This window comes from Propithecus coquereli, unplaced genomic scaffold (genome assembly GCF_000956105.1).
Source record: "Propithecus coquereli isolate 6110/MARCELLA unplaced genomic scaffold, Pcoq_1.0 Scaffold53, whole genome shotgun sequence".
NCBI lineage: Eukaryota > Metazoa > Chordata > Mammalia > Primates > Indriidae > Propithecus > Propithecus coquereli.
In genome coordinates this window covers 5,370,991-5,391,954 of record NW_012151174.1, presented here as the reverse complement: position 1 = coordinate 5,391,954, position 20,964 = coordinate 5,370,991, and the positions used below count along the sequence as shown (strand labels likewise).

The 20,964-nt window shown below is 41.9% G+C and overlaps 1 protein-coding gene across 1 annotated transcript in view; it reads right to left on the bottom strand.

Annotated features, from left to right (window-relative positions):
- The window catches only part of DDX60 (DEAD (Asp-Glu-Ala-Asp) box polypeptide 60), a 92,764-nt gene that overhangs the window by 51,883 nt on the left and 19,917 nt on the right, over positions 1-20,964 (bottom strand). Inside the window, exons 12-23 of the mRNA XM_012656994.1 lie at positions 19,232-19,484; positions 16,459-16,625; positions 15,796-15,954; positions 14,284-14,433; positions 13,629-13,748; positions 12,436-12,531; positions 9,495-9,610; positions 8,502-8,644; positions 8,294-8,403; positions 4,454-4,558; positions 3,791-3,919; positions 2,686-2,810 (exon numbers count right to left, since the gene is read on the bottom strand). Coding sequence (XP_012512448.1) covers positions 2,686-2,810; positions 3,791-3,919; positions 4,454-4,558; positions 8,294-8,403; positions 8,502-8,644; positions 9,495-9,610; positions 12,436-12,531; positions 13,629-13,748; positions 14,284-14,433; positions 15,796-15,954; positions 16,459-16,625; positions 19,232-19,484 — 1,673 coding nt within the window. The remainder of the gene's footprint in view (positions 1-2,685; positions 2,811-3,790; positions 3,920-4,453; positions 4,559-8,293; positions 8,404-8,501; positions 8,645-9,494; positions 9,611-12,435; positions 12,532-13,628; positions 13,749-14,283; positions 14,434-15,795; positions 15,955-16,458; positions 16,626-19,231; positions 19,485-20,964) is intronic.

The following is a 20,964-nucleotide window of genomic DNA, read 5'->3' as shown; positions in this document are numbered from 1 at the left end:
CCGGAGCTGGCGTCAGTCCATTGGTGGAGACGCCGTTACTGGGCAGGGGAGCATCTTACCTGAACTGCTGTGGTCCTAAAGAAAGAGTTTCTTGGGGGTTATTTCAGAACGTCCCTGACCCAGTCTTTGGCTCCAGCATGAGCTCCCCTGGCTCTGGTGTGTTTGGGTCTGGCACAAAGGGATTTCACCCTGGTGTTGGCAACTTTTACAACAACAAATGTGATCTAGAGATTGGACCTTAGCCAATAATATTTTGTGGTACTGGACTAAGTACTTTCACAGCTTACTTTTATTTAATTCTCACCCTAACTCTGTGTATTATTATTTCGATCATCTCATTTTGTATATGAGGAAACTAAGGCTCAAAGTCATCGAGTGGCTGTCCAGAAGTGACACAGCTAACAGGGGGCAGAGGTGGGACCCAGGCTGGGACCTGGCCGTGAAGTGGTGCCCCGATGCACACACTGGTATTTCTCAAACAAATAAACAAATAAAAGAACACTCAGCACGCTCCCTGCGTTTTTTTTTCTACAGACCAGACTGTAGAAGGTTGACGGATATACTACTATTTGAAAAGCTCCTAGAGGTACAACGTGGGCCCAGATAAATCCTCGCATCTCTAGATGATCTGGGGCTACTTAGGACGAAATCGAACTGCATAAGACCACAAATATTCGGTTTGTTTTGTAAAGTATTCAAGATTCCACAGAAACGTGCCAAGATTCAGCTTCTCAAACAGAATTCAATCTCTAGTGTTTTTGTGAAATACTTTACTTCTTACATATCTTAAGCATGTGAAGGAGTTCAGAACATGCTACCCCAAAACAAAGCACTCTGGTGTATTAGCTCTTTGAGTGAAAGGCACTTGAAAAGCAGCAGGTGCATAAAGATCATTCCAACCTTCTTTTTTTTTTTCCTAAAAAGTAGCAGATTAAACGCCCAGGTAAAAGATGTTCTCCTTATACCAGAAGGAGAGTAACACTCTCACATCAAGGACAGGAAGTGAGGCCAAATGAAATCTACACAAATAAACCTTATTAAACTAACCCTTGGGCCGGGCGCGGTGGCTCACGCCTGTAATCCCAGCACTGGGAGGCTGAGGCAGGAGGATTGCTTGAGTTCAAGAGTTTGAGACCAGCCTGAGCAAAAGCGAAATCCTGTCTCTACTAAAAATAGAAAATAATTAGCTGGGCAACTAAAAATAGCAAAAAAAAAAAAAAATTAGCCGGGCATGGTGGCACACGCCTGTAGTCCCAGCTACTCGGGAGGCTGAGGCAGGAGGATCGCTTAAGCCCAGGAGTTTGAGGTTGCCGTGAGCTAGGCCAACACCACAGCACTCTAGCCCAGGTGACAGAGCGAGACTGTCTCAAAAACAAAACGAAACAAACAACAACAAAAAACCTAACCCTTATCTTCCTGATCACTTCCCCACCCCATCAACCCCCCTAGCCCAAGCCCCTTTGCTTTTTCACATTTTCACAATTTATGTTCAACTCTAACTGCATCTTTGGGGAGTCAATTCTTTATGAAGTCTCCCATATCATATAGAACTTACATTAAATAAATTTTTATGTTTTTTTGTTCATCTGTTTTATATCATATTAATGCTCAGGCCCAGCTGAAAAATCCTGAAGAGGAAGAGGTAAAATTTTTTCCCCCTACATACATACGAGTGTTTGGGTAATGAATAGTTATTTTTGGACTTCTGTTAATATTTTGCAGTTAGGTTTTCAGAAGCATCCCAAAGGTATAGGATTGTTTTTGTTTCTAACTAAAATCTACAGCTATGCTTGAAAGTGAAGTAGGTGAGCTCTGTAACTTCTTGGCAGTACAGAATTTATTTTCCTTGTCCCAATAACAAAGACAAAAGGAGTAATTTTATTGCAATCCCCAAAGTTTCAAAACGAAAATTTACATTCATGCACCATTATCATTTTAAATAATTATCACCAATGATAATTCATTACTATATGTCTGTTTACATGTGAACAAATTTCATTAAACTTTACTACCTGAGTAAGACTCTGGATTTATTTATTTAAGCTTCCATGGCTTAAGTGTCATTTGAAATTATCTAAAGTAAACATTCTGTTCTAATCCCAAATTGTTATCAAGGTTAATCCAGGATATAGAGTGTTATACATTAATAAATTATACTTTGGTGTCATTATATTGAAATTGGACTATTTTGTTCAATTTTAAGCTATGTTATACTATAATATATAAAATTTATCAAAATATCAGTGACTCTAGGTCATGGTTCTCATTATAATAAATTATATATGATAAAACACCCTGCCGATAATTAGTCTATCGTAAGGATACTGTAATTTTACATAGGATACTTGTGTGCACATACGTTCAATTTGTTTTGCAAAGGACCTGGGTATGTACTGAAAATTAACAAGACCTAAATAAGAATAATAGCTTACAGTACAGAGAAAACAAAAAATAGCATAGTGAATTAAACAAAGACAGTAATTTGTGATAGCACAAGTAAAACTATTTTATAAGACTTGAACTAGAAACGTATATTTTAAATAAGATATATGCATTTGAATAACAAACGGGCACCAGGAATAGTCATGAGTACTACATAACGACAGTAAAGTTTAATTCTCCTCACTTTAAAAGAACGGGTGTAATACAATTACGAACAAAAACAAATTAAACTAAATAACTTACAAAAAAAACAGTGCCGGTAACTTGTCCATTTCCCTTAGCTTTTCAACGAGAAGTGGAAACATGCTTAACATGTTTTCTGCAGTAAAATCTGATTTAGGGCTAAGATTCCTTAGCACCAGTTTGGCCTGCAGCAGTAAATAAAAAATTATTTGTTTTAAGTTATGCATAAGAAAGAAAGAAATTACTACTCTTGGCTAAAATATTTTCATAGTTGTCTAATATATGTTTCTGTGTTTTTAAAAAAATCCTGTGAAAGTATATTATAAAATTATGCAAAGAAACATAAATCAATACACCAGAGAACAAAAATTTGATAGTAATATACACACACACACATATGCAATTTAACATGCAATTTTTTAAGGCAGCACAATTCAGTCAGGATTGTTCTGCAAATGATGTTGGTTCCATGCATGGAGGGAAGGAGTGACTCAGTTTCTCCCCATGTCACGTAGAAAAAGCGCTTCCAAACACATTCCGGGTTTTTAAATGACAAAATAGCCAGGAGAAAATGTCAGCCCATCATATTATGTTTCTGAACAGGAGGAGGTTAAAGTATAATGGGAAAAAAAAATCAAACGAGGAATGTTTCATGTATGTCACTCCTGAAAAATCTGAAACCTCGATTTGTGACAATAAAAACAAACTTCAAAATACAAAGACCATCAAGTTACTTAGAATAAATAGGCATAACTTACATGACTCCGGGTTAAAGTTTCTACAACTTGAAATAAAAATCATAAGAGAAAAAAATCTCCAGGACAGAAAAAGGAAGAAGAGTAAAAAATTCTTCTAAGCTACTGGTGTGAGCCCAGGCCCTGCACGGCCAGGGCAGCAGCGGGCAGTGACCTCCTATTCTGTCTGCTGCCCACCGCCGAGGAGCCCGCAGCACCCAGCACATGTCTGAGGAGACCCTGAAGATAAAAAAAGACCAGTTTCTTTTCTCTTTTTTTTATTCTATCTCAGAATCTCCAGACTTCATGTTCAACTTAAAATTCTAAAATAAAAATTAAAGATTAAAAACCCAGAGAATGGTATTAATTGAATGATATGTCAAGAAAACAATCAGGAATAGAGTGTTTTGCCAAACACACGAGAAAATTACCTCTTCCACGCTGCCATTTTCAATCCAATTTTTTAATTCTGCCTTTAAGTTCTCTTCATATTTTCTAGCATCCATCTTCTTAATGACTAATTTATTGTTAAAATGAATGAAGTTCTCTGGACACAGTTCCTTGAAAACAAATATCACAAAATTAAAGAAAATCAGGCGAGATAATGTGAAGGAGTTTCTCAATCAGACGCCTCGTCGTCAGCATTCCAAGCTTCTCGAGGATGAAGATGTTGAACGTCTCGTTACCCCGTAGCTTTAGCGCATTAAACTGTGAGGATGAGGAGCTCTTCCTAGGAAAAGACGCAAAGCAAAGCAGAAGATGAAAACAGACAGCAGTTAGGACGTAGAGAAAGGAGGCAAGTGTAAGGAAAAAAAAAAAAACCGGAGGAATATAAATCCAAAGTGTAAGAGGAAACTAAAACACGACAGCATCTCGGAAGTCGAAAGAAGAAGTATTTTCAGGAATAAAACACAATTTAAAACCCATTTGAAAAAATGCAAATGTTAGGGAGAGGCATGAAGGAGAAGGGACAATTTTATTCTGGAAAGGGTCCGCTAATAATTTTAAAAGATCAGATGCAAGTGATTAGAAAGGGTGAGGGTTGGTCTTGCCGAACCCTCCATAGTAGCGTTAATTCCATGACCGTTGCTTACCTGGGCGCGGGGCCAGCTTTTCCGGACTTGCAGCATGGCGTCGTAAAGCTCGATGCTTTCCCGGGGAGAAAGAGCCAGATCGGGAGGGAATCCGTACCTCTCGATCTGTGTTCAAAACAAAATTGAACTTTTTAATATTCTTTTTATTGTATCTTATGTCTTATCCTTTGCTTCACAGTCACTATCAGAAACCCAAAGCTACAGCCACCTGGTCTACGATATTTTTTATAGGAGCCCACTGAATGGACTGAGACAGTGTTTTCCAAAAAAAAAAAAAAGGAAAGTGGAGAATTTTATGTATTATACTAAATAAGATTCTCTCATTGGAAATGTTAAATCTCAAAGAAGTGAACATAGGATGCAGATTTCCCCCAAATAACTTTGCAAAATTTTAGTAAGTTACAAAACTCATATTTGGAAATTCCGGGCTAAAGGAGCCACTCCAACACAACATCATTTTTTTAAAAACAATGGAGATGACGTTTGGTAGAATGGAAAGTGGAGGAGAGTCTGAGTCGGAGTATCTGACTCTGATCCCACCTCGACATGCCGTTCCTCATCCACCACACAGGAAGGAAAATGCAGTATTTGTATTTCCCCCTGACAGACTGCGGTGAGAACAAAGTTAATACAGTGCCATATGTTCTTCAAACTTTTAAAACTACAGGATGTAAAATAATCTCACGGAATCGTCATTTAGCGTCTCTCAGCCAGAATATTGCGTGGTCGGGACTGCGTTGTGCCAAAACACTACATGAACATATTATTTTGTAATGTTGGCATTTTGCCCTCTTATTAATTTGTTACTTGAAACTGGTTACTTATTCCGCCTAACTAAAGCATAAAATAAATCCAACAATCATCATAATTTTAAAATAATAAATTTTCTGTTTTGGTCACTAGAATATTTCTGATTTCTTAACTCTCTTTGCCTTTTACAGAGGACTCAGTTTCCTCATTTCTAAAATGAAGAATAATTCTGCCCGTGCCACAGATTTGTAATGAGAATTACATTCAATAATGTACGTAACAAGCCTAGTAAAATGCCTGGCACACGATTGATGCCTCAGCCGTCAGTGCGATCTGATTAATTATCAATGTATAGGTCTGAATTTTTTTAATCAGTTCAAAAATTCTACGGCTAAAGGCTGGCTATGCAGTCCAGCCGCTCTCCTCTACACAGTGACTGATGAACTGGCAGAACCTGAGCCAGCCTAGGAAGAGAAGGAAGAGAAATAAAAGGTCACAGATTTGTACCACTTTTTATTTACAAGCACAGCGGCATTATGCTATGATGCCATTTCTGTAAGCCACACTGTCCCAAATGCCATAGGTGGTGGTGGGCATCGGTCCGCACTGGGCAGAAAGGGACGGACTAGTTCTTTCGGGGACTTCCTGGGAGGACAGCTCTCCAGGACTCAGCAGCTGCTCCCGTGTGGCACGAGAATTGGCGGCAAAGGCCAGCGACTCTGCTCTTCGCCGGAGACAAGCCACGTGTGGATGACGTGGATGGAGGGTGACCCCTCCCCACTGCGGGATCACGTCCTCCCCGCCCCTGCTCTCCTGACATCACTTTTATGATACAACCATAGAGGAAAGGACCAAGGCGGATGGTTCTTTTCACGTTGCCACAGTTTATTAAGTTTTTCTTGCCACTGAGTTTTTTCATATCAATCTGAAATACACCACCCAAGATCAGGAGTTATTTACTCATTGGAAACTCTATTTGGTTTCTAATCACTGCTACTTTAGGAAATGTCCTGTATAGACACATGCTACACACACAGCTGTCAAAACATATTTAATAACAACCAAGCCTGAGTGTTCATTTTGCATTCCCGCTACAAACGTCTAGAAGTCTTAAAAAGACTCATACAAAGTCGTCTGGGGTCAGAGCACACCGTGACAGCTCTATTGCCTTCCAGGGAGTCCATTAATAGCTGCTAAGAACAGAGCAAAGGCACTCGGACCCAAATGACAACTGCAGCAAGTCCTCCAAACCACTGCACTCATCGCAGCTCAGAGACAACCTGTCTGGAAACATCCTACACAGAATACGTTTTTTAAAAATACACTATTTAAAAATGCTAGGTAATGATGAAAATGTCAGATAATCCCTGAATTTCAGCAAAAAAAAGGGAGGAAGGAAGGAAAGAGAAAAAGAACAAAAGGACTTTTTTATTCTTAAATGTGGGGCATTATTTACATTGAAGGTTTGGGGTGTGAGTTAAGTCACAGGAAGTTTGTCCATATTTCAGTTTTATTTAGAGTTTGGATTGGGCCATTGTCACACAGAAGAGAAAGAAGCTTCCACAATAAAATCCTATTAGAAAATCACTGTCATTCCGATTCATTCAGCTGGTTTTAGAAGACATTGTGTCACAGCCGAAAGGTCATGGAGTGATTCTTGCTCGTTCAGGTATTTGTCCAACGGATTCTTCAGAACGGTGTGATGAGGGGCAAGCTCTGGGGTCGGTCTGGCTGGGGCTGCACCCCAGCCCCACTGTGTGCCCAGGGGTGTGACGTGGAGCTAGTGAAGCTCCCCCGCCTCGCCTGCCTTCATTCATACACCGGGAGTAGCAACAGGGCATCCACCGCAAGGTTGCCGTTATGGTTAACAGAGATGAAAAATGTAAAATTTTCAGAACACCGAGTTAGTGCTTAATCTAGGTTGGCCATTCTTACGTAACGCATACTTAGTAAGTACCTTCTGTATACACAGTAGTTTGTTAGGGACTATAAGGACTCAAAATTTGCCTTCGAGGAGTTATTCTAGTAAGACAAAGAAGACATGCGTGTAAACGACAGAAGCAGCAAGCCGGTCGTGACTGGCGTCACGTTACCAACACAGGCGAGGTGCCCTGGAGGGAAGCAGATCACATCCAGCTAACGAAGTCATGGAAGCCTTCCAAGCGCTTCCGGGTGGGACACCCAGTGGCTGAACGGGAGCGACGTTGGGGCAAGTCACAGAAGGGCTTGGCTGCAAAGCTACGGAGCTATGCACATAGCTCTTCCCAAAGGAAAGCCAGTAAAGACTGGGAAAGATCAGAATTATGGTTTTTAAGGAAAGGTGAGAATTATGTGTAATTATATTTCTCAAATTATATTTACTTTGTGTTCTAAAATGTACATATTTTCTCTCTTTTAATCACCACGGCAATCTTATGATGGATATCCTGCTGTGTTTAACATGACAACAGAATTTAGAATATATTCAATTTCTCAGGTTTGGGAAGGAAGACAGACTCCTGACTAATTATCACTTTGAGAGCCACTGGGAGCTTACGTGGCCATTTGTGGCACCAGGATGAGAGAAGAAGAGAACTGTGCAAGGTCAATTAAGAAATCTCTCCCCACTCACACCCCGATGCCCCAGTGGAAATCCTCTGAAGGCCTCCATGTTATTGGTTCACCACCAGAAATCAGATGTCGCGGCCGCCGCATTAGGGAGAAGTGTCTGTCCCTGATTTTCACAGGAACTGTGGTTGTCCCCATAAAGCTGTAGCTGCCCCGAGAGAAGAGTGAGCATCAGAGGGGTGGATGACAGAAGTGGGTGCCGAGAAGAATAAAATGAGCAAAGATAATATCCAAGAACAAATGAAATTAGAAATCCCAGTTAAAATTTTTAGTGGTTATTAAGCTTCGTGGATTCAGACATCATAGAGGAACCAGTGAAAACTGGGAAGAACATGCTTGTTATTTTTCAGATTAAGGTTAATATGTCAGTTGTAAAGTATCTACTCTGTAATGTTGATAAGCACCAATTAGGTGGCTTTTCAATTATGAGTTATAAAATTAGCCTACATTGCTCAGAATGCGTGTGGCTAGAGTATCACTTACGTGGTCTGCTGTCAGCGCGGCGCACGGGTGGAAATGATCGAAACGGATGCGGCCGTCTGCGACCGCGCACACATGCTTCTCCAGGTCGTTGTACCTCTCTCCATACAGCACTGGCGTGAAGAGCAAGGGTTCCCAGATCAAGGAAAGAGTAAGGACTGAAATCATTCTAAAGTACAAGATAAAATTCACATGACTGTATAAAACATACCAAGTCTAACTTCATAGGATTGCTTTGCTTGCAAGTGGTCTTTGGGAAAATTGGCGTGGCGGCCCTCGCGGCTTTTAGCGGCAACATTCCTTTCCATGATCTTGTCTTCTTCTTTCCAGTACCGTTTTACTGATTGTAGCCACCTTAACAAATAAATTTGCATGTTATTTAGGCAGAATATGGAAGCACTTCCTGTGAAATTAAGTAGTTTAAGTAAAGAAAATTTCATGTGCCTTAAAAATCATACGGTACTAAGGGAACAGGCTCACGAGCCCGGCTACCTGCCTTTGAATCCCAACCTCCCTGCCACGGGCTTTGGCCTTTGGTTGAATAACTGCATTTTTCTGTGCCTAATCGTCCACATTTCAAACTGAACTTATAGTAGTAGTATTGGAAGTACTGCTATTTAATAGCACTAATGGAAATAATAGTAAATCATAAGGGTTGCTGGCCACCGAAAATAAATTAATATATGCAAAGCACTTAGAACAGTACCTGGCACACAGGATATGGTTTTTGCTATATTCTTTGCTATAATTGCTATTAGTAGGCAAAAACCAAGCCCAATGACAAAAATCCTTCAACTAATAAGGATTTTCTATCTTCTTAAATATCCATGCAGAGTGGGACAATGGAACTCAGGGTCTGCGGCAGAGCGTGTCATGATATCACTTTGTTTTTTTATTTCTTGGTGAAGGACAAAGAAAAGAAACATAAATCTACCATTCCTGATGAGCTTTTTTGTAGATACGAGGGAGGGAGAACTTCCTATTTAGTTGCAAATCTGGCTGGAGGAGTCCTCAATTGTCCTTCTAGAAGGTACCTTTGCTCAACACTCGCCAGGAGTTGTGAGAGAGACATAGTTTCTTGAAGATCCAGAGATAAGTTATTAAATTCACTGGAAAGTTATGAAGCTTTTCAGAACCCACATAGAAAGCATGAAACTGAAATATTCGAGACAAACATCTGTCCACGCTGGAACCTAGTGCCTACTCAGTGAGATGCTCGGGGTTACTGATCGTGGCCGAAAGAGCCAAGAAGGGACATCGGATCATGACGAGAAGATGCTCCCAGATTTCTGCTCCAATTTCTCCACCAAGACAATGAACCTATTAAAGAAAAAAGAATTCTCAATTGAAAAGTTGATTTAAAAACAGAGAATGAAAACAAGACGTGGAATCTTGAAATTGTCATATACACTTTCCCGTTACCTTCAAGTGACCACGCCAAGTTCAAATATTGGGAAATCCAACCACAGAAAATCTTGACACCTGGATTTTCTTTAATCCCCATAACTAATCCACCAGAAATTCCTTTTTACTTTACTTTTAAACATTTCTTTCAAGTCGATGCCTTTTCCTCCATGTCTACTGCCACGGCACGTCTCAGTTGCGAGACCACCATATCCTTCCGACCGCTATCCAGCTTCCCCTCCTGTTCCCTAAATTCTTCACCTTGTAGCCAAAATGATATGTCGAAAAGATAAATTAGATCAGGTCATGTCCCTAAATTAGTTTCTCCAATATCTTCCCATTGCACATGAAACAAAATAGAAACTCCTTTACAGGGTGTGTAATGCCGGCACGACGTGACCTGTGCTGTCCTCTGGCGTCAGTACCAGCCCTTCTCCCCTTCGCTGTGCTCCGGACCTAACGTTTTCTTTGTTCCCGGAACGTGCCCTTCCCACCCAAGAGCTTCCACGTATATGCTGTTCACTCTGCTTAAAATACTCTTACCCCCTTTTACTCAGCGTAATGCCACCCCATAAAAAAGACTTTTCTGACCACCCATCCCAGGGTTATCCTCCTGCCACCACATGGTCATTATTACAGCTGCCGCAGCCTGCCCTGTCCCCTCACAGGGTGTCCCAACATGGGCTCTCAGGGCCATTTGTGTGCTCACTTGTTTAACTCCTCTTTCCTGATTAAACTGTAACCTTAGACCCGGACAGTCCCAGGACTGACACGTGCCTGGCACTGAGGAGGCACTGCTTAATTATTTGCTGAATGAATGAATGACTTTTGTCCAAATAAAGCAGACTGAACCAAATTCAGGAAAGATTCTCAAATGTGGTCTTCATTAAATAGATTAAACTATGACACTTGGCAATCAACTGAAAAAGACTCATTATCAGAGCCAGATTTCATATCTATATATATATATATGAATGCATAGGGAGAAATATATATGTTAGAATATATACAGAAATATACATATTCAAATATATATGGAAATATATATTGGCATATATACAGAAATATGTATATTTCCACTGCCCACTTAGGCTCGTCCTGGTCAGATAAAATACCACTCTGCCAAATAGTAACCTTATGCTTTGTACTAACTAGATAGCACTTTTCCTTGATCCTGCCAGAATAGACATTAGCCTTCAAAACTTTTCAGTTTTACTCTGATATAAAATTGGAAAAACGGAGATACCCAAAGTCATATCACTTCAGAGTTTTGAGATAAGATTATAAGTCAAGGTTCTAGATTACATAGACAAAGTTGTCAGATTTTTTTAAAACAGGAATATTCAGGCCCTCATGGTGCAATATATACAGATCAACCAAAAATAAATATAATAAATCAATATCAAGCAAATTAAAAGCACAGCCTGTTTGGTAGCCCCAAGTTTACAACAAGGAAAAGGTTAAGTTAAATATAGGCTTGTTATCTTTTTCCCCTTTAAACTGAAAATTCCTTGGAGCAAAAGAAGATAAAGAAGATATATTTTTGAAATGTTTTAAATCTCTTTTAATAAATATTCTTAATTTACTGCTATGTAACTTTGCTAAGTATCTTCCATGTGTGTTTCTTCCTGCTCCCTCTGCCCAGGGGAACCTGCTCACAAGTCTACTCTCAAAAGGGCTCCCACGCTCTCCGTTTCCGCTGGATTTGGCCAGTGAAGAGCCTGGGCAAGAGGTGAGAGGGAGGAGAAGGAGGTTGAGGTTGAGGTTGATCCTCCCGTCACTGTTACTTTGCACCAGCTTTGCTCTTCAACTGCAGTAGCTACTGCTCACCCTGTGGCCGACTCAACTGGAATGTCCTTTTTTTTTTTTTTATTTGAGACAGAGTCTCACTGTGTTGCCTGGGCTAGAGTGCTGTGGCGTCATCCCAGCTCACAGCAACCTCAAATTCCTGGGCTCAAGTGATCCTACTGCCTCAGCCTCCCTAGTAGCTGGGACTACAGGCATGTGCCACCATGCCCAGCTAATTTTTTTTCTATATATTTTTAGTTGTTCGATTAATTTCTTTCTATTTTTAGTAGAGACGGGGTCTTGCTCTTGCTCAGGCTGGTTTCAAACTCCTGAGCTCAAACAATCCATCTGCCTCTGCCTCCTAGAGTGCTAGGATTACAGGCGTGAGCCATCGCGCCCGGCCTGGAATGTCCTTTTGAGTTTCATCAAATGCCTCCTCACCTGTCCCTTAGGCCCGGGAGTAAGCGACTAGCTCTGGACAACTGCCCCAATCCTCATGGAGTCCCTCACACACACCTTTGAAAAATACCCTGCTTGAATCATAGTATTTCAAGTATAGCATTTGTTTTCTGTCAGGACCATGACCGATAAAATAACGTACACGATTGTCAACGTTGCTAGAGCCAAACATTCTTTGCTTTAGAGGTCAAAGATGGGATTTTGAAATTTCTGTGCAGGGAAACTTATGACATGGCGGTTGAATTCTATTCCCCTGAAACGGCAGTCATCAATGAAACTTCGTCTCCCACATAGAACTCCACAGGGCACACCAGGGTACCCTACTGAGTCACGACAGGAAAAGGCAGCCAAAAAACTGACTGTGATTCGCCGGGTAAACTGTTCAGCAAAAAGGGCTCCCCACTCTGAACTCCATCCAAGGGGCAGACGTACTGAAGCACCGAAGACCTTCATGCCTGCTAGGAAAGGCGCCCAGGAGAGAATGCCAGACTCACCTCATCGAATATAACGTATCTGATCCTCTTCACCCAGTTTTGTCGATGAGGAGCAAGCAGCAGGATTTCAAAGCAGGCAGGGACCGTGACGAGCACCTGAGGGCAAGAACATGGGGTGAGCTGACATCGTGAGCACTTCCTGTGGACAGGCTTTGTTCCGAGAATGTATGAGACAGACTCATGAGTCCTGAATGTGCCTTCTCATAATTAGCACAAAATATCACTTCTGAGAACGAGTTTCATCAAAATCGTATGTACTGGTTTGAACCATACAAAACTGCAATTTTTGCAGACCAAAAATGGTAGAATATGAGATTCAAAGTCGAAATCCTTATTTATGAGCATTTGGAGAAATTCTTCACTGTCACAAGTTTGGTTTTTTAAAACATGGTCTTGATGTAGAGTTTGGGTTGAAAGATGTTTGTTAAAAATCAACAATTAGGAAGGGCAGGGGCAAGGCAGGATTGGGCAGAGGAGAAGCCACCCTGCAGGGCTGGCCTGACCGAGCCTCAGCCCACCCGCCTGGAGTTCCGCAGTGAGGACTGCCTGTCGGGTCGCTCCCCGTCAAGCCGCAACGGCCCGCAGCCTATGCCCTGTCCTAGCTCGGTTACAGAATACGGACTGCGGAGGCAGAACTGGGGGAGCTGACGGCTGGCATGGATCTTAACCACACTCTCTGCATCTGGGCAGCAAGCGCCTCCTCGGAAGGCGATCTGGGTGGCACATCTCCACATCTAACACGTGACATTCTATAATCACCTGTCCCCTTTTGCTTCAGTCTTCACGGTTGACCTGTGAGCTCAAGACGAAGGAAAACCACCTTTGATTTAGTTAGCACCAGTTACACTGTCCACAATACAACATTTTTGAAATCTGAGTATCTCTAACAGATACTTATTGAGAAAAAGTAATTCTGATTAGAAATTACTATTTGCTAATTTTTTATGACTTATAGCGTCCTTCAGATCCTTTTGAAGCCACTTATAAGCCAAGATGATGCAATGAACTGTAGCTAAAATCAGAAATCAAAATGTCAGAGTCCTAAAAGAAAACTGCGTTCTCGTTCTCACTCTTTGGAACGTAACAACATTAGGAAAGGTCTTGTGAAGAGGTTGGCTTTCTAGGCAGAGAGACATACACGTTCTGTTCAACAGTAGTTTGATAACAAGCTGACGGATCAATACAATCAATACCTGACAGTTTAAAGCATCATGGCGGTACTCCCTCGTGAAGACGCCACACAGAGCTGTACCACTTGGCAGGTTTTTGGTAAAACGATTATGAACAGTTGCTGCAACTTGATTGACAAGAGCCTGGTGGACGAGGAAACAGACTCATTAGTCACGCAACAAAGGACAGAGGCGAGATCTCAGGGGACAACAGGAAGTCATGAAAGCGTGTTCTGCTCTGAGTGAAGAACGCTGAACCGCGCCTTCCTTCCAGCCGCCTGCTCCAAACACGCTAGAAGTGCTGTCCTGGAGGCACTGCCTTGGCATGCGAACCTCACTGATGACCCTCAGCCTAAGGTAAAATGGAAAACAAATGTCTTCATCAGAGGGAAAACCAGGAAATGTTGCCCACGCTTCAGGAAAAAAAAGCTGCACACCTGGATGACCGAGCCTTTGGGAGAACTGTGAGTCTGCTGTAGAAAGGTCGGGGAGGTTTGTGTCTCCTATATTTGGTGATTTCCCCCAAACATCTGAAGTTTATAAATATACATGAATGTTATGTTAGCCTCTGAAACTGCAGAAAAAATAAAGTGAGCTAGATGTACCACCTGGTCATGTGCATTGTTTCTAAAGGGGAGGACAGGAATGGAAGAGAATATTGCATTCGCGCGAGCGTCACCTTTGTGGGTGCAACGTAGACAACCACACCGTCGTCACTTTCCCTCAGCACCTTCTCCATGCAGTAGTAGGACGCGTAGGTTTTGCCTGAAGACGTCGGGGCCACAATCACTGCTGACTCATGGTTATCCACGACATCGAGGAGCTCTCGCTGTGGGGGACAGAGTACCCCTTGTGTCAATAATGGGAACAACACGATACAAAAACAAAGGCAGCAGGTTAATGCCCTCCCACTGTGGTTTTCCTGAACCTCAAATGGGGTGATTGGGAGCTGCAGACATACAGAAAGAGTATAGGAAAAGCTGAAGAACTCATGTCATTTTCTCAGAACAGATCATTTTGATGCTTTTGAGCATCTGGAAGGTAAGTTTTATGTGTGAAAAATCGAGAGTGGATCTTAATAAAATATCTTATTATTGGGAAGGCTTTTTTATAATCGTTTGTTATCCAGTAAATGCAGAATGCCTTTGAGAAACTAAGTTCTAAGAAGTAGCCAATATGTACTTTTGTGATGGTAAAAAAAAATGGCTGAGAAGGAGAAATGTCAAAGATTCCTGTTTTACTCCTTACCTTCTACTTTCCAAATAGAAGAATGCCAAACACCTACCTTGGAGGGTAAGTGGGAGCTTCATCCCTCTGGCCTCTGCTTTTATTTAACAAGATGATGACTAGTCAAAGAATGATAAGTCCATATGACGGACAGAAGATGGAAAACACTCAAAACCTCAACCTCCAGACCTTCTCCAACCCAGGTCCGTCCCACGCCTCAGGGTGGAGAGGCTGTCGGAGGAGTTACAATGTGCATGGGGTTGCTGCAGGGCATTTGGCTTTCTCATGTCTTGCACTGAAGTGAGGAATAGGTCCTCCTACTCCAGGAAAGGCGGCATGAATTTCTAAGGCACTCCACCGTCAGCATCAGAAAAGTCAAGGCAGACTCTGACAGGGGCAGCCCGGTAGATAGAAGCTATGAAATTGCACTTTTGTAGGTCACATGTTCAATTTATCAGCAATTCTATGGGGTTCAATGTATGCAGAAATGTATGCATATCTTCCAAACGTTATATCCATCAATACTGATTCTACATACATTTATAGAAGCATGGCTGTTATGGTGAAAGGTGCAGTGCATAAATATCTAAACAATTGTCTCTACAGTAACTACCCAAATTTCTCTGTGCACATTTGCATGTGTTCATATGAAATTCTATTGAACCAGGGAAAACCTGGAGGCTGCTCCGCAATGATATAGCTGGAGGACATAGAACTTTAAAATTATATATATGAATCCATCAGAGAACCCCCGAGGACATGGTAAATGAAAATTTCGCTTTCTTTAAATGGGGAAAAAATAGTCTACATTTGACATTTTCAATAACAATGTATTTTTAAATATAATGACTCAATATTAAGAAGTTCATGCCAAATATAAAACGCACAGCCACAATAATGAGAAACTCCTGAGATCACATTTAATAATAAAATACAATCATTTTTGTTTCATTCATGTCATTACCTGCCACGTGTCAGGAATAAAGTCCTGGACCCTGGGGTCTGGGTCTTTTCTCTCATCTCGGAACAAATAATGGCCCATGTGCTGCAGTTGGAACCGAACTGGCCCAATGCCAACTGAATACTTATTCTTTCTCTTCTCCTTTCTGTCATCTCCTGCGTCCTATATTATTTTAAAAGTCCATTTTGAAAGTTATATTGAAGTATCACATCATCTAAATAATTAAAATATTTATTACTGAGCGTTTTCTATGTGAAAAGCATTTCACCACCTTTTAAATTTCGGGAAGGCTTTAAATCATGGTCTTAACTGTGAATAAATTAGTAGATGTTAAGATTTTCAGACATACATCATGATATTTGTAGCTACAAGCTGATATATTTAAAGACAATTGACACTATAGTTTAGAGAAGTTTTGCTAGAATTAAGCACAGGGTTAGTTTTAAGGGTCTGCAGAGATCATCTGTATTTAGTCTGTTTGTCCAGGCAAGCATTTTTACAAATTTTCTAATTCTAGATTACTTCAACATTAGGCAGTTAGATTACCAAGAACGATAATATTTTCAGTAAAAAAAAAAAATTTAGACGAGATGAGTGTATTTGCAAGACACTTTATGTATACCTAATAACTACCATATTAAAATGTAGCTAACCTGGCAATATTACCTGGGTTGGATATAAAGAATTTGCCAACTCATCAAATCCTAAGTACTTCAGGCATCTGGCTATGAGCTGCCGATCTGCTTCTTGCAAAAGTTCCGGGTATTTTTCCATTAATGAGTGGATCCTTTTCATCATTTGAACAGCTATACTTAAATCTTTTGCGATTTTACCTTGATAAAGAATAAACAATAAAGTTGTTATAAAGCCCATCAAAAATAATAAATTTTGATTATCCAAGATTAATCATCCAGTCTATCAATTTTAATTAAATTCACTATCTTACTTGGTATTAATGGAAATTTGGGAGTAAAAATAGCTAAGTAAAATAAAATCAAAGTTCAACTGTCCACACTTTGTCATATCCATAGATTACTGAGAAGTAGCTATGCCAGTATTGGGAAAAAAGAAAAATCTTGTAGTTCATAATAGAAATAAGATTATTAAAGCTCAAGTTTGTAAAAATTTATGGAAAATAAGAAATCTTTTCTCCACCTATTATTTTCAAATCTCTTCTACTATGTTCAAACAAAAACATCTGTATGACTTCAAATATCTGGTTAAAAACTTAGCAGCACGTATTGGGTCCTACTGTTTACCACGAATAAGTATTTGGAGTAGTCACTGAGATCTTCATCCAGGCCACCCGCTCCAACTGCCACATCCGACTCTGCTCGTCCCTCTCCGTTGCTATAGATTCACACGTATGCTTTTTATCACATTCACTACCACACCAGAAAAAAATTTTTTTCCTTGGAGCCATGGGGTTTTATTACGAAAATAAAATAAAAACTTCAAAAACAAAATGATCCCTTCTAATTCAATGAAAAATGTGTTATTTTTTATTGTTTTCTATGCATGAGTTATATGCAATTTGAAAAATGGTCCTCATGGCTTCCAAGGTGAAGAGGCGTGTGAGTTACATATGCTTCGCGAAGTCCCGGGATCAAAACTAGCGTGAGTTCAATACAACTCACATGACAGTTAATGTGCTATTCTTCCCCTCTGCTGTTCTTTTCTTGCTTACCACACCAGGCCTGTTTCCATTCCATCTCTCTTCTAATCAACCTCTACTGTGTCTATTTAACAAATATTACCAAATATCTACTGAATGCTGTAAGAGGCCACAAAGAAATTTAATACAGAGCTCACGCTCTCCAGGGGCTGCCAGTTCACGTGGACAGACAACGTGTGACACTGTTCCAGCCCCAGCGGAGCAATGCACACAGCAGGTGTTACGTGAGGTGGGCTCCTTGAGGAAGGCTGCGTGGAAAGAAATTTCATGGAATGGATTTGGAGGGCAGGTAGAGTGTAGGTAGATGAGAACAAAGACCGGGATATCTGTGGCAAATACTACTCGCTGTCTACCCAGCCGGTATCTCCCCCTCAGATTTCACGTTTACATCTCCATATTATTGGCAGCTGCAACGTACTCAGGTAAAAACCTACATGTACTGGCACCCTCGTGGCTAGATGTGGCCTTGTGACTAGGTTCTGACCAAGGGCATCTAAGCACAAGTTCCCGAAGGCTACGAGAGCTCCTCGAAGGAGAGAATGAGGCGATTTGCCTTTTCCCTTTCTCACAGTATCTGCTAGGACGTCGTCATCTAGAAACGTGGGCCACTGGAGGAGCAGAAGCCACGTGCCGGGAATAAGGGATCTGAAGACGGAGCAGCGTGGCCACGGCCGACACCGTGGAGCTGCCACGGCAGCCTGCACTGGCTACACGGGAACTGCACGTAAATGAGTGAAACGAACTTCTAAGTTCCTTCAGCCGCTGTGGATCCTGAGCTCTCTCAGTAGCAGCCAACTGCGCGTCCTGCTTCAACGCCTTGTGGGGAGGAGCACACAGGCTGAGACTCAGCCTCTCACCGGGGCGGACGACAGCGAGAGGCCGGCTGCGCAGGGCCGTGAGGGCAGCAGGATGGAAGTGGAGGTGGAGGGAGGACTCGGTAGTCACGTCGCACGGGCTCAATGTGCAGATGCCCAAGACTGACGGGTCAACCAGGTTTGCTCAGAGGAGTGGTCAGTCTGGGGGTATTTATTAGGAAGCGTGATCATTTCACCTGCTGTCAATTTACGCGTCTCCACGCAGCCCTGTTTCCCCCTCATCTTCCTCTTTCTGTCTCCTCTGTTCTTTCTACTAGGTGCTGTGGAAATCGCAAAGCAGGGCACGTGGAATCCACAGCAGCTTTGCAAGAACTCGGCATGCCAGGCAGGCAGGAATGGTTTTACTCAGAAAGGAAATGTTCACTCTTTGATCCCCAAGGTGAACGACAGATTCTTCCTGGGCGCCTCTCCATTTTTGCTGTTTGTCCCTTAGCCAGGCCCACAACTCTGCAAGTGGTTCCTTTTAAACATATACTTGATGGCGCGTGCACGTGCTGTGTATTTGCCACCGGGACCCTCTCGGAGACGCCCGCGCCCACGGATAACACACAGCACCGTCCCCCTAACTGCACTTTCACTGTCTGCCATTTCAGTTCCCCGAGGTCAACTGTGGTCTGAAAATATTAAAAAGGAAATCCCAGAAATAAATAATCCATGAATTGTAAATTCTGCACCATTCTGCGTTGCCTGATGCCATCTGGCAGCATCCCACGCGGGGGACCACGGCTACCCTATGGCTGAGGCGGAACTGCTGCAGCGGTATCAACGCATAGAATAAGATAATGCATGTAAATCGTCTAACACGCATTTCAGTTGACAAATGACAACTGTCACCATTACACTGTATCAGTTCTCCAGTCCACCCAGATAAGAAGACACAAGCACAAACCTTCGCCCCGGCAGTGCTGTTTCCAGGCTCTCAAGCAGGCGCTCAGCCCCACCCTTTCCACTTGGCACTTCACAGAGTTACTTTTGCATGATTGCAAAAACTTTTCCAGGTTCTTTATTCCAGAGTTTAAATTCCCTTCCATCTCCTCTGCAATGGAAGACGACAGCGCGTTCCATTTTTGCTCTTCCTTTTGCTCTTGCTTGGCAAATAACCTCTTCTTATTCTCTCTGGTAATTATGTCAGCCTTGGTCTCCTGCCCAAGAGGAAAGAAGCACCTTGCAACTGGCTGGAAATATTCCAAGACGACATTTCATGAGTGAGACAGTATTTTTAAGTGTGCATTGATGGTTTTGACCATCGTCCCATTCTCAAATAGACATGAAAAATGTCTGCTTGTTTAAAATTAAGCCTCTGTTAATTTACAACTTCTGACAATTTAATCTAGTGCGCATAAAGGCTCTGCAGATTGTTTTCTAGGTTTCTGAGTGGTATAGACTATGCTCAAAAGAGCAAATGCGTAAAATCAAAGAGACACCAGGCCCCTGCTCCTTCATGTCTCCATTCTGCTCTCCCTGGAATCTCCTTGCTCTTCCACTCCTCCCAAGTCACCTCCCGCTTCCCTCCCTGTCCTTCCATGAACCTCCCGACTCTCAGGTCGGAGTCGCGTGCTCCTCTGCCGCCCGGCACCTGTCTGTCAAGCGCTCATCGGCAGGTGCTCAGGTGATCATTGACGTGCCACGCCTCCTCCCTAGATTGAGACCCCGGAGACAGGGACGTGCCATTGCCATGTGTGTCCCAGGCACAGAGCAGTGAGTCCGTGCTGCTCGAGGAATGAATGAGGAAGGAGAAAGGGAGTGGATAGAAGGAACGACACGTGTAAGCTGCCCTGCTCTATCCAGGCGAGCATTGCCAATTGACTTAAACACAACACGGACCCACTTTACTATGCGCTTACCAACCCGACTTACCAATCTGCAAAGATAAAGGAGAGAATTCTGTTCGCTATAGAATTCCCACAAACTGTCCACTCATCTGGTTAGTCGTGAATTGATATGGAAAAAAGTTTGTAGTACAACCCCTGTGAAAAGTATTATGGAAATAGCTCAAAGAGCTAAAAGTAGAAATACCATTTGATCCAGCAATCCCATTACTGGGCATCTACCCAAAAGAACAAAAGACATTCTATAAAAAAGACACCTGCACTCGAATGTTTATGGCATCACAATTCACAATGGCAAAGATGTGGAAACAACTGAAGTGCCCATCAATCCATGAGTGGATTAATAAAATGTGGTATATGTACACCATGGAATTCTACTCAGCCACAAAACACAATGATGATCTAGCACCTGTAGTATTATCCTGGATGGAGCTGGAGCCCATTCTACTAAGTATCACAAGAATGGAAAAACAAGCACCACATGTGCTCACCATCAAATTGGTATTAACTGATCAACACTAAGGTGCTCACATGGTAGTAATATTCATTGGGTGCCAGCCAGGTTGGGGTAGGGTAGGGGGGTAAACTCACAACTAATGGATGCAGAGCGTACTGTATGGGGGAAGGGCATGCTTGTAGCCCAGGCTTGGGCGAGGCAAAGGCATTATATGTTACCAAAATATTTGTACCCCCATAATATTCTGAAATAAAAAAATGTTTGCCTATAAAGAAGTCAATTTTAGTTGTCAGCACTCTCTAAATGTTTAATTCTAATCAATAATATTTGAGCTTT